The sequence below is a fragment of the Macrobrachium nipponense genome, chromosome 20, assembly GCF_015104395.2.
Source record: "Macrobrachium nipponense isolate FS-2020 chromosome 20, ASM1510439v2, whole genome shotgun sequence".
Classification (NCBI taxonomy): Eukaryota; Metazoa; Arthropoda; class Malacostraca; order Decapoda; family Palaemonidae; genus Macrobrachium; species Macrobrachium nipponense.
The window spans coordinates 13,319,387-13,333,711 of NC_061089.1; the positions used below are offsets into that span (position 1 = coordinate 13,319,387).

General features: G+C 39.1%; 1 protein-coding gene across 4 annotated transcripts in view; it reads right to left on the minus strand.

Annotated features, from left to right (window-relative positions):
* LOC135221809 (transcriptional adapter 2-beta-like) overlaps positions 1-13,523 on the minus strand; it is a 68,728-nt gene extending 55,205 nt beyond the window's left edge. For 2 of the 4 annotated variants that reach the window (XR_010316093.1, XM_064259704.1), the window contains exons 1-3: positions 13,281-13,334; positions 13,078-13,175; positions 11,257-11,316 (exon numbers count right to left, since the gene is read on the minus strand). Coding sequence is in view for 3 of the 4 variants with exons in the window: in XM_064259704.1 (XP_064115774.1) it covers positions 11,257-11,316; positions 13,078-13,175; positions 13,281-13,287 (165 nt within the window). In the remaining variant the exon portion in view is untranslated. Of the gene's footprint in view, positions 1-11,256; positions 11,317-13,077; positions 13,176-13,280; positions 13,335-13,377 lie in introns of those variants that run through there. The other 2 variants (XM_064259713.1, XM_064259696.1) reach the window with 2 other exon arrangements.
* Between the last annotated feature and the right edge of the window lie 802 nt (positions 13,524-14,325).

Consider the following 14,325-nt stretch of genomic DNA (forward strand, 5'->3'; position numbering starts at 1 on the left):
CGTGAGCATTCAAATCAAAAGATTTCAAATCTTTGTGCCAACACAATGAAGGAGCTTTTTGAAAGAACTCCTTAACAATAAAGCCAGGGTGTTCTTCGATATGGGCAAGTCTGGTCTTTTCGGAACACTGCAGATTGTCCGTACGACTTCGACTTTCTTGAGTTTTATGTAGATAAAACTTGAGAGACCTGACAGGGCACAGGACTCTCTCTGGCTCCTGCCCAATAACTTGTGCCATCCTTGATTCCAAGCTCCTGGCCCAAGAACAAGACGGGTTTCCATTCTTAGGCCACAACGGAAGGCTTAGAGAACGCACCGCCTTGTGTTCTCTAATGTCCAAAACTTCTGACGATGGCTGAAACCTCACTAACCCTCTTTGTCGTATCTAGGGTGGTTAGAAAAGGGCCTTCCTGATCACGTGCAAGAAGTTAACAGGTAGGAGATGTTCGAATGCTTTGACATCAAGAACTTCAGACTATGTCTAAGTTCCATATTGAAAGCTTCGATCTGGACATGCACAGTCAGTCAGTCTGTACTAAAGTCAGGTGACCGACCAGTTGACCAGTCAGACGCATCAAGGACAGCAAGGCTGTACCCTGAAGACATAAGGCAACCTTAATTCTTCGCTGAAGGATGAGTGTCTGGACTGCCTGGGCGATTCAAGCTAAGCAAACCTTGGGGTATGAACGCAACCCAACGTCGTTAGCGAATCAACTCCTGAGCCACTCCTGACTCGAGCTTCTGGTGCCAGGAGAAAGGAGCGAGGAGCAAAAAGGCGATTCAGTCCCGAAGGACGAATGCCTGACAGTCCAACCTGGTCTCATGTTAAAACGATCATCGGGGGTGTGTAAACGCAACCGACTTCGTCAACAAGAAACTCAGGGCTACTATGTGTCTCCTGATCTCGCACGAGTGTCTGACTCCGAGAAAACAGGTGAGACAAAAAGTAGATGGTGAGCGAGTTTCGAGATTCCACAGAACTCAAAGATCGTGAAGGGCTTTGTTGTTTGACAGAAGCAAATCTCTGAGCCCAAAGGCCGTCAACAACATATTTGCGTATTCTTTAATAGTTGTGACTGCCAGCTTATCCCATTCTTCAAACGGAAAGGGAAGACGGCAATCTTATGCTGTCAACATCTCGATAGTCTGAACGTAGTCAGACTCAGAGCGGAGAGGTTATAGGTACCTTTCGTGTTAAAGTAGACCGACTCTCTCGGAAAAGGTCCTTGGAAGGACGTGACCTCTGTGAATCTAGGATCTTGAAGGCCAACATGGGGCGATTAGCGTCATTGTCGCTCCCTGTGATGGTATAATCATCTTATTACATTTCCTAAGCGTTTGAAAAAGGGGAAAAGAGACTAAACATCCATCCCTGTTCAATATCATAGCGAAGAGATGTATGAAAGGACGTCCCTGAAAACGTCTCCATAACTTCTCAACATACTTCTAAAGAAAGATTCCACTCGGAAGTCAGTAGTTGCTGCCGTCGATCGAGACGATTCGTACGGACTTTTGCAATCCTGTAACGAACCTCTAGAGGATCGTTACATTCTACGTCTGTTGTTATAATAGGCTCTTTCTCGTAAACCCGAACAGGGACCGAGAGAAGATACTTCCTAAGATATGAGAGAGCTGTGGAAGATCAGAGTTGATATGGACCACTGGTTCCAAAAACTCGTTTCCAGGACTGGAGGGACGACAGAATTGCTTCCACTTCTTTCAGATTATGATCCAGGACATCTGAAACCCTCTCCAGATGTCCGGCACCTTCTTTCTATCACCTCAAGTGATACTTAACGCACCGAGAGATGTTCAGAATCATTCCTAGATCTTTAATAAAATTTCAGTTTCCAGGTAGGAAAAAACTGTAGAGGTCTGAATTGCAGTCTATTCAGGGAAACAAACTTCTTTAGGAAGGAAATGGTCCCCAGCAAGCTCATCCATCCCTCACACAGTATGTTTACTTCCCTAAAAAGGCTGCGCTTTGCCTAAGCAGGAGAGCATATAATAGTGAAATGTTGCGGTAGACTCGTAGTCCTATACCGTGCGGTAACGAGCACCGAAAGGAGTAAGAGATATCTCTGAGAACATAGTAAGGCAAAACGAATGCAATGTTTATTCATTCATGTAAGAAATCCCCTCAATCTTAGGCTAAAGTCCGTGATTGTAGGGCAGAGATACAGTTAGTCAGTCAATCCCGCAGGAGAGAGAGAGACGTAACTGCCAGCACAGAGATACGGTTAGTCAGTCAATCCCGCAGGAGAGAGAGACGTAACCTACCGCGCATGACAGCGAACGAGCTGGTACTGCCTCGTTTGGACTGGCGGAGAGGACAGTGACAGCAGCAGCTTACGATCGTCGTCTCTTAACTTTATGCCTGGGTTGCCAGCTACCCTATTCTACGAAGAAATAGGTCCGTAATTTTTAGCATAAAGAGACTCTCAAGCTGGTATATTTAAGCGAAACAGAAAACGCTAAATATATAGATGCGTTTGTGTCGTCATAACACTTACCATACAACGGTAAAAGATGAATCGGAAACTCCTGGAAGGCTGCAGGGAGTAATGATTAAATGTCCTTAAATTAATAGACAATAGACCTCTCGGTTGCCATCCGAAGAGGTAACTACAGCAAGCGTATATGACTTGAACCAACCAGTAGTAAAATAACGCAAGGCAAAATATGATATTATATTGCCATAAAGATTTTTCATACTTACCTGGCAGACATATATACTATAGCTGAATTCGGAAATACAGCTACATACATATCTGACAGGCAAGTTTCATAAACAAAACTCAAGAGAATTGAAGCGGACAGCTCAAGCTTCTTATGTTATTGGACATAAGCGTTCATTGACGTAGTCTACAAGTCTATTTCTTGTACGAGTCTGTGAATGATGAATGAGAGCTCTTCCGAATCTTGTCAATAAGAGCTTATCCGCTTACGCAATATAAAGTTAATGAGAAGTTTGTCAATGAGAACTAACCCATTTACGGGACAAAGAGATAATTTGTCAATGAGGGGATACCCACTTACTTGACAAAACGATAGTATATTGTCAATGGGGGAAATTCACTGAATTGACAAAACGTAATCCAGGAAGTCGAGCATTTTATTTTCGATTCCCGTCTCAAACGAGGAAGGGGCAAGAATCCTGTTAAGAGACGGCTTACGACAGGTAGAACGACGATGTTCAATTCGGCAGCGTAAGTCCCGACTAGGAACTAACAAAATCTATCATCTGAAAAGCCCTTTCAGATGGGCTAAAAAGCTTGCAAAATTATCCTGGGAAGAGGAAGAAACTCTCCAACCAGCTTCCTCTCCCGTATCAAAATTTATTGGCAGTATGGCAAAGGAAGTCCTGTCTTGCGCTTTCCTCCTTTTGATGAGTGCCTTTGCAAGAATCCTACTGAACGTTGCCGAGAGTCCTGACGTGCAGGACGTCGAGCTTTTACATAACCCATAGCTGCCTTACCGCAAAGTCTTGACTGCGGTAGAGCAAAAGAGATCTTTCCTTGAGCTTTCCATAACTCCATCCAATCCTGGACTTTACGAAAAGCAATATTACTGACAAAGACCTCTATAATTCACGAAACCCGTGGTCTTGCTGGGTTTCGAAAACGAAGTTGCCTTTTCACTTTAAGCTTCCTCCGAAGCACTGCTTACTTCACATTCTTCGCAGGCGATGTAGAAGGGATCACCGAAGTTAGGTAAAAAATCTTTAGGCCCAAATCAGCTTGAAGACTTCAACAGAAACGTTCAGCCAGGCGACACACCTGGCGTGCGCGCTCGGCGTCCACTGACTAGCAGCGAGCACGCTGCTGGCGTCCCACTGGCGAGCAGCGAGCACTCTCGGCGCGCCCGCCCTCGGCGTCCACTGGCGAGCAGCGAGCACTCTCGGAGCGCCGCTCGCGCTCGTATCCACTGGCGTGCGCTCGGCCTCGGCGTCTACTGGTGCGCGCTTGGCGTGCACCCGCGCGCGCGCCTGGCGTCCATCCGAACGTCCCGTCCAAGCCGAGCGTCAAAAAAAAAAGCGTGCAGAAAAGCGTCACGCTCCTGACAGGCGTCAATGCAAGCGAAACTGCCTTCAGGGAAGAGCATTAGACATCTCGGAGAGAAAACCGACTGCACGAAGCAGTCTCAGGTGAAGGGTTGATCGTGTGAGAATACGCGGGGCGAGGGAACGCCTTCTTATTCTCACAGCAACAAAGCTAGGACGTCCGCGCTCAAAAGCGTCCTGCTAATATGACTTGCTTTCCCTTTTCTCGGTGGAAAGACGTACATGACTTCAGGCGACGTTCGCCTTCTTACTTCTCACTGCAACGCATGACGAGAGAGAGAGAGAGGACGTGAAACGTCCTCTTCTATAAAGCTTCTATTTAGAGGGCGCGAGTCCTTCCGAAAGCTCCAAACCCTGCGCAGGGAGGACGCTTCGGAGGACGAGAAGCAATCCTTCAGGATTCGTGCACGCACTTTGGCAGCCTGGGAGTAACTTCAGGTCTGCCGAAGGCACGTCAGATCGGTGGGAGTTCCTCGTAACCCTCCTTCGGCTTTCGACATGCTCTCTCCCTGTTCCTGGGAGTCAAGCAGAGGTCCCGGCCTAGAGAGGCGAAATAAGGCCGATCTGACGCACCCTCCACTACACAAGGGGCACTGTCCCTGCACTTAGCCACTTCACTTTTGCTCTCCAAAGCCAGCACTTTCGATTCTAAGTTACGAATCGATAGAGTATCAGAGAAAGGTCAATACCCTCTACAGAAACTGTTTAGGGCCCGAAGGCAACATTACAGGGTTAGGAGTAACAACTACAGAAGTAGCACTTTTCACCACAATGATAGGAGAGCGAGCACCTTAGATTCCAAGATACAGATGGAATCTATAACGTAAAGGGCATTACCTCACGAGACATATTTATAGCCCGTAGGCCATACTACAGGGTTAGGCAAAATAGTCTACAGGTAGGTTAGCCTACCCTGACTTTGTTTACTGATTAATTGCGTACATATGAATCATACGTCTTCCTTATGGAATTCGACAAAGTCTCACACTCCTTACATGACAAATCTCAACAAAGAAGCAAGACACCTAGCCCTCGTGCATATCGAGTGCGGAACTACCGAAGCTTTCGGAAGCCACACCCTATCTTAGCAGACAACACCCTCTGAAACTAGCCTAACTAGATTCAGATATACAAAAATGAATCATATTCAAAACAATTTAAGATAGCGTATGCCTAGCCACAAATCCAAGTCAATAAATCAAAAGACAATTAGGATATTTAGCGGCCATGAAGTTTCCAAAATCCTAAGACGGAGGTACTGAAAACAGGTGTTTCCAGCACCGGCGACAGAAAAATTATGAATAGAAAATGGGACTGGTTCCTGATACCCGCCTCCCAGCGGCGGGAATGGGTACTAACCACCTGGCCGACCACTGTGTGTGCCGGAAGTTTTTGAATTTCTGTCGGACTTCAGAAAATACAGCTATATATATATCTGACAGGTAAGTTTCATGAACAAAAAGGGGGACACAACAACTTGAACTATACGTATTCACACAATATCAAGAGCATTTTGTCAAGAAAGACAACTTAAGTTATCTTAATAGGGTTTAAATTACCTTTAAAAGACAAATTCCAAAACATCAGTGAAGCCTTACTTAAATTAGAAGTTGCATATATCATATTCTATAACTAAATAAATGAGCATATGATAAGAAGAAATCAGTGTTCAAGAACTATCCATTACTGCCTCAGAATTAATAAGGTTTTTCTTTCTATACAATAAGTTAGCTGGCTCCCAAGGTATCTATAATCAGTCTTGAAGTGAATATTTGTATGCAATTCATAACATCAATGTCCAGTATTTTAACATCATATTAGCAATTTCTTGACTTAGGAATTAGTTGAAAAATATTCAAAACTGACCAAAAATAACCAAGCATGCACTCTGCCACCATAACACAGCATGGGGAAATACATACAGAACAAGTGCACAGTGCAAAATGAGAAATAGTCTACAGTACTCAGAAACAACTCCAGAAACTATAAGAAATAAAAAAAAAAAGTTCAATGATCAGGATGTAAGAAACCTTGTTAAAAAGGTGTTCCACAGGAATCACTATCACGGAAAAAAGTAAATAAAAGGAATCATAACTGCTATCAAATAAATATCTTAAATATTCAAGTCAAAACATCCTGGTCACACATGGCCGTGCCAATTATATCTAGCGAAGCAATTCTTGTTTTGTTTTGCCACTGGAAAGCAAGTAAAAAAAAAATAAAGAATAAAAAAAAATCACAGCTAGCAGGCATAAGAGGCTAGTTTACAAGTCCTGTATACAGGATATGTTTGAAGCATCCTGCCACAACCTAAGGGGTGGTAATCTATTTCCTAAGGAGATGGCTGTATAACAGATGCAATTTTATGGGTGGAGCTGGATACCCTGTGATGTTCCAAAAAGACACCTTACAACAGCAAATCATATCTCTCCCTAGGAAGCTGATAAACCCATACTTAAACTAATGAAGATGTAAAAAAAGCTTTTACACTTACAGTATACAGTATTACAATAAATTTACACTTACTCTATATTAAAAATATATTGCTTAACACTGAATAAGGTACCTCCAATCTCATATCTTAGCAAAATATTTTGAAGGGTTACTTCCCTCTGGTACTGTAGTAATAATCTAGTAATCAATTATAATTTACATCTAACAAAATATGATGGTACAGCAAAGAACATCAATATCATGAACTTCAAAATATAGCAAAGTAACACAATCTTACTCTAAGTTTGGATTTAAGTTAACTATATTATAAATGCAAAGTCATCAATAGTATCAGAATCATACATACATACTCCGCATACTGCAGAAAATATAATGCCACCAATGGTTCTTTACTAATTCATTAAGATCCTACATACTTATTAAAAATGCTAAGATTTATAGCTCAAGAGACATGACAGATATTCTGTAAATGCCAAAACATACCCTAGGAATTACTCTGCAAATAAAACCATCATTACAGCAACCTAACAAGACTTCCCAAAATATCTAAAATGTGGAAAAGGACGAACTTGAATATTTATCTGAGGTGCATCTTGTTATTCAGTAATCTAAATAGGATATAATTATGCCATTCCTCAGATCAGTGAGCTGTTCATATCCATCACACCAGACTGCATAACAATGGCCATTACATAGTCATTTACTACTGCTGAGATATATAACCTGACATGAATACTCTTCATTCATTCAAAACTGCATTCATTCCACTTCAATCTATAATTGATTCTACAGCTGAATTTTGTAGAATAAAAAATTCCAGAAATAATGCTGAAGATAAACATTTTCATACTCTAGTTGCAAATAAATGTCTGCACTAAAAAATTCATACAGTAATACAATAACCTTAAACCTAACAAACCTACTCTTTAGCTTGGAATTATGTAGTAAATGATATGTTTAAATAACTAAAGTTATGATAAAAATTATAAGGATATGTAACAAGAAATCTGTGCTGTGTTATAGTGCTTGTGAAAGACCAAGTACATATTCTTTCATTTCAACAAAGTCTTCTACCACTGCAAACATTCGACATCTTCCAAATTCTATGCAATGAGCACAAACGTGCCAGAGACTCTTGCTCAATGTCATGTAATTTAATGTAATGTCATAACGTGTATACATTCAAAAAGTGCATTAGTTACGTTTCTAAGATGCTTCTACGGATGCTTAATTTTTCTTCCTCTACCCACCAGCAGTTCTTTAGTAATTCTCTGCAAGTTCTAGTTTCTTCATTGTTACATTAGCAATATTCTGAAGATTTACATTCCAAAAACAAATAAGTCTTAGGATATGCAAAACCAACTATTCCATTCTTTTCTAAAAATAATTTCATACTGAAAACTTTCAAGATAACTTTGGCATTCTGAAGAATAAAATCCAGTTTTTGTATGAACCATTGCTGTCTCTCAGTTCAAAGCTAACTCTACTATTAGCAGAATAATTAATTGCTAAATAAAAAGTTTTACATAGCAAGTATATCAAGCAATACAATAGCTGTTTTGCATTTCGTAACAATAACCTAAGAAGGAAATGTCTCAATGCTGATGAAAGACGATTGACATGGCTGACTAAAAGCTAGTCAACTTAAAACTGAATGTAACTGGATGCTAGTACAAGACCTCATCTCCAGTGGACCTGTGCAGAGATTACTCTTAATTCAGGATACAGAATTAAACTTTTTCAAATTGTTGCGACTGGCACTCAGGTAATGTATCAATCTAAGCACAGATAAAAAAAAAAAGCTTGCGAACTCGTTCTTAAGTTTAGGCAGTAACCCCCCCGGGGTTTTATAATTGTTACTACTACGCTCTAATTAGGCTGACAGAAGTGAAGGGCTCAACAAAGTTCCCTCCAATAAACAAAAAAGAATTGAATGGAATGAAACAAAGAAATGTGTAATGTGTGTTAAGGGTAGAGAACTTGACAAAATTGAAAGATCCCCATTCAAATAAGCTCAAATGAAGACTTGACATATGAAGACAGAGCAATGTACAGCATAGCTAGCAATAAATGAGCCCTTCAAGGTGAAGAGAACGAAATAATGGGAAACCTCAAATCATCCACAAAAGCATTAATGAGAGAAGTGGACTAGAAAAAATGTGCCTTGAACCCTAACTGAGTTATGCTCTCTAAGGTCACATAAAAAGTAATGTAAAGTTAAAGGACTGCATCATCAGCATGATGATGAACACAAGTACACCGGAGGAGGCCACATAATTTTCAAAGTATTTATTTAAACAACAATTCTTCTGTGACATAGAAAAGATGTTGGATAAAAAATATGCTTTAATTACTCAAAGAGGAGTAAGCAAAGCAATGTCCACTTACAAATTAACCTAAAGAATATGAGGAAGGGGGTGAAATTATATTTCGTATATTCTACTTGGTTCACAATAAAAGAGGAGACACAGTGAATTCATGATAAGCCTGGGCTCTGGTTTAGAGATGAATCTAAAGAAAGTTTTCTGTATAACTTTGACAATATTCATGTAAGAGAATGTTGGATAGCAACTAAATCTCCATAAGTGAAGTTTGCATCACACTTTGAGGCAGTGGAGCAGGATAACTGCTGACATGATAACACTAAGTTATAAAAACATGCACCAACTCTCCAAAAACTCTAGAGCCTTGCAGATTGTCAACTCAAATATACAGATGTCTATCAATCCCACAAGGTGGATGACAGGTATCACTTTCTGCAACAATTGAAGCTCTACTAACTAATAATTCCAATCTTCAGTCTCTTAACTGGAGAAACCTAAATGTCCTTCACTGAGCCAGGAATGAATACTGGCAGCATAAGCAGGCAGTGGCAGATAATACAAGAGGTTTGTGCAAACAAAAACAGAACAAAACATCTGAAACAGTGACCATAGCAAAACAGCAGTAACTGATACAAAACAATCATAAATTTAAAAATGAAGCCAAAGTGCAATACAATACCATTCTCAGTACCATTTAGTATTTTACTTTCAGTTTATCATAAACCTAACGCAGGTTAATTTCTACTAAGGTTTCATATTTTCTTCCATCTATGTTTCCTAATATTCTTCAAGAATTAAGCCTGTTGCTTACTGTGTAATTAAGCTTTGCCCTTCATCCTTCCATCTTTTCCCTTTCAAATCAAGAGCTCAGGCTCATCTAGCTAGTGTCTGCATAAAAACTATAAAGAAAGTTAGAGTAAAGGAAATGTAAAAGAAGGATTCGTGTCAAAACATCATGTGCAAGTTATAGAAAATATTATAAATGAATAAAAAATAATATACACTGTACTACAGTAATCAAAACATCAAACCACGCGCTTACAGTAAAATTAACTACGGCTATGTTATGCAGTCTGTCAACATCAACATACAGTATGGATACATTATGGAGACAAAACTCCAGCATAAAACCCATGCAAGCATAGGGTGAGCCCAAGACAGCAGATGAACATAGCAAGCACCGGACCAGTCACGCTTGAGATTCTGCAAATAACCTCTTTTATTAGTTTAAACCAGGGTATCATCAATCAACTAGTTTCTCACAAAACCCCTGTGGCAACACACCTCATAGGTGTTGCACATTCTGAAACACTAAACTGACAGAAAGACTTCCTCTAATATTGTACTTGAATGAGTTTGAATTAATATAAAAGAAGGTAATTCTAAATACAACATAAATGACTAAAATATTCTAAATGTTACTTTGGTAACAGAGCTAAAATGGCTGCATAACTGTCTTAAAATTCTGTCACACCAATGACAAAAAGGTAGTAATATTATGTCACCAGAAAATAATGCAACAGGAGTACAAAGTATCATAGTACCTTCTTAATGAAAATAGAAAACGGAACCCTGGGTAACATTAACTTAAAAGGATTAAAGAGACAGTATTCACACCTTACCATATATAGCTTTCATAGAGTAAAAATCCCTCTCAATGTGTCCCAACTGCAGACTTCACAATATTCAGACTCTTTAGAATACGTCTAAATTAAAGTCTGTTTGTAAGTGCAACACAAAATGAAGTCTAAATGCTATATTTAATTAAATTCACTAACAACAAAACAGAAAACACCTTCTTACAATTATAGAAAGTGGATGGTGAAGTGTAAATAAGCTTTTACTCATAATACGCTATTGTTGTCTTGCCATTAAATTGGCCAAAATAAATTCCTTAACATTAAGAACTGTACTCAAAATCTACATAAACAGCCCTGGGACCAAATTAACATGTCCAATTACTATTCTTTTATACTTTTCCAAAAATTACAATAACTAACTTTTAAAAACCATACTTAAATATACAATACCCATGACAAAATTACTTTGCTCTAAATGCAAACCTCCCAAGAAACGTCTTACTTATATACTTGAGGAAAAAACATTATGAGACTGCTAGACATTGTAATTCTCAAAGTTCAATATTTCTCATGATAAAATCAATATACAAATAACACACCTCTGGTATATACTAATCAAGGAGATGAGTTATGGAAGATCTACAAACTTTTAGTATAGAGTTTTCTAACTATGCAAACTACAGTACATATTCCAACAGTCTTTGTTGCACTGTTAATGACTTTATTAAGAACTATTCAAACTGAAATCTGAAAGGAGAAAGGCTGAGAAAAGCAAGGGAACTTAGTTATAAATATCCTAAGCCACACAGGAAAAACCAAAGTATGTAAACCTTACCATAAATTGGTAACCGTGTTCACGTTTGTGTTTACCAATCTCAGCACCACAAGCAAAGCACTGGAAAGGAAAAAAAGGTATTAAATAACCCCCCCGGCCACCTTCTCTCAAGAAAACAACAACGTACAAAGATGTAACATTCAGACACCTTCTCTCAAGGAAACAACAACGTACAAAGATGTAACATTCAGACACCTTCTCTCAAGAAAACAACAACGTACAAAGATGTAACATTCACACTAATGCACAGAGGTTAAAGCTCCCTTGCCCTAATCTATTTTCATGATTCTGTAGCTTCATTTGCATTTCGATGTAATCACTCCAAAGGATTTAGTATTATGTGCTGCCATCTCATTTTCTTCACAGTTACAATACCTTTAACCAATGACAAATGTTAGTGATTTTAGCAGTTTTTCTTCATTAAATATGAAATGATATTTTTATAATAAAATAATGTTTAGTTTATATTTACCAAGTAATTACAGAATGGGAGCAATGTAATTACTTGGTCATTTACGTAAACAAAAATGATATTTTTATGATAAAATAACATTTTGTTTATAGTACTTAAAAAGTAATTACATAGGTAGCTCCCATTCTGTAATGACTTGGTAAGTTACTTGAACAAAAATGCTCTGCATCAACAATAATGGTTAAACATGCAAAACTATGGAAGGTGAAGTTTGGAAAATAGGTACTACCTATATGGCTCATGTAGCTATTTAGTGAGAAATTAAGTAATTACCAAAAGTGCTGCTAATCTAGCCTGCGTACTATCCATTTTGGTGGTGAATTTTTACTTTAATACAAGGTCCATAGGCAAGAATGTTGAAATGTACACAAAAGATGGCAAATACCTTGGTAACAGTAAATCTGCAATAGATTTTAGTGTGGTTGTGTATAAAGAAAAAAAAAAAAGTATTTCTACCCTATATAAGCATTCCGCATCGTTCATACCGCGAATACGAAAGCCACCAGGAATTGGGGCGTTAAATGTATTTCGCCGTGTTTAGCTAGTACGAGCCCCTGGGGTTAATTACAATTGTCCGAATAAAAAGGCTATTACTTAAAATTCTTGTTCAGGAGGTAAAATCGCAAAAAAACACAAGTTGCCGACCAAAATATTTACGTACTGACTTTATGTTTATACTAGGCTAAATCCATCCACATGAGGCTGGTAGTAAGCATGGTCCCCCACTTTGCATTAAAGATACCAAGTTTTTTCTTTGTATGGTGTTTTTACGTTGCATGGAACCAGTGATATCTAGACTAGCCTAGTAGTTACGGTATTCGACTGGTTCACATATGGTGGTCTGCAGTTTTACCAAATATAGGATAGTACGTCCATTTCAACCGAATAGAGATCAGGCTAGTCTGAGAATGATGCTAGGGGTAGGGGCAGCAATGTCGAAAAAAACATGGGGTAACTGGGGATTCCTGAGTAAAGTAGGTTAGCTACCTAGGTACCTAATCATCATTCGCTAAGGTTTAAGCTAGTACCGTAGCCTAGCCTGGCCTATTGAACCTAAGCTTGCCTAGGCATCCATACTCACTGACCTAATTTACTCCAGGATAGCTACCTAGGTACCTCCTACTAGGATATCCCAGCTTTCGCTATTCGAGAGGGTGTTTTTGGGGAGGGGAGGGTAATCCCGGTCCTTTCAATATCGTTCTCAATAACTCAAGACCACCTCCTTTGCTTGCCCCACGTCTTACAGGTATTCGCAACTTTGACAGTTGACCGCACATCATCGATGAAGTCACTGTCATCCTTAATTTAAAAGAGCCGCCATAATGATCACGTGACCTATGACCTCTCACCTGTAAACAAAGATCGAAGTCTTCACACTCTAAACACCGTACTCTCAGCCCGTTGACATCTTCCTCACAGTAGTTGCAGTGATACTTGGCAAACGTATCTGCAGGATATAAAGCAACGTTAGAACACACCTCAGTTCGAAATACCCCAGAAAACCAGCGATATTCGCTTTCAAACAGCACAGAGTTTCAGAGCGATAGCTCACCCGCCATTTTGCTTCCTAGTACACTGATGACGTCACAGAATGTGCTAAATGACTAATATGCAGCTTATTTTAGCAATTTATATGGTCACCTGATTACCTATTTACTCCACTGTATTTTAGGTACGTTTGACCCTGAACATCGTGGGCTATATAAAACTGGAACACATGATTTTTACGTAAAATTCGAAGAAAACCCTTACTGTACGAAAGCACAGGCTGGATGCTACTGACGCACCGTTGCCAGACGGCTGATTTTGACGCATGCTACAATGGCACCAAATATCTGCAATTTTGCTTCAAGTTTTGCATTCCTTTGGGAAAAGCTTATACCAGCATAAAAATTAGCTTTCTGGTGTCTTTCTAAGATGAAATGTGCTGTACAGTGTGTTGCAGAAGAGGAAAAGGAACCTTAGATTTTTTCAAGAAACATTGATTGTAGGCTTACACTCGCCGAGATATATAGTGGCCCTTTTAAATTATAAATAACCATTCTTTTAACAAAATACCAACTTGTAATGTGATAAAATGATGCATAAAGACTTTAACAACGTAAGGCCTTATATCTGAATGATAATGAGAACAAGACTTGCCGTGAATGTTAAATTCGGAGACGCTTATCACGCAGTTTCTCTTTTGGCACTGATGAAAAATGCCTACAGATGTAAGATAATCTACGAGAATAAGACAATATTTTATTATCAGTCTGATATTTCTCACATTCACAAATGATTCAGAATTAAATGAAACAGAAATTTTGGGAGAGAGAGCTTGAAATTCAACCATCATTGATAATATCGTACTAATGACAAAGCCTTTGTTGTATGATATAATAACGCGATCCATCTGTACCTACAATAACAATAACGTAAGAAATATTCCAAGGTCACATTTACTACGATGCTCGAACGCTGAAGGCCGCTGAAATGATTACTCGTCAAACCTGAAACGTTAACTCATAAATATTACTCATTATCTGATACCCAGTTATTGAATTCTTCCATTTTTAACAGCCCCTTTAACAGTGTGTATTGCAATGATACATGTA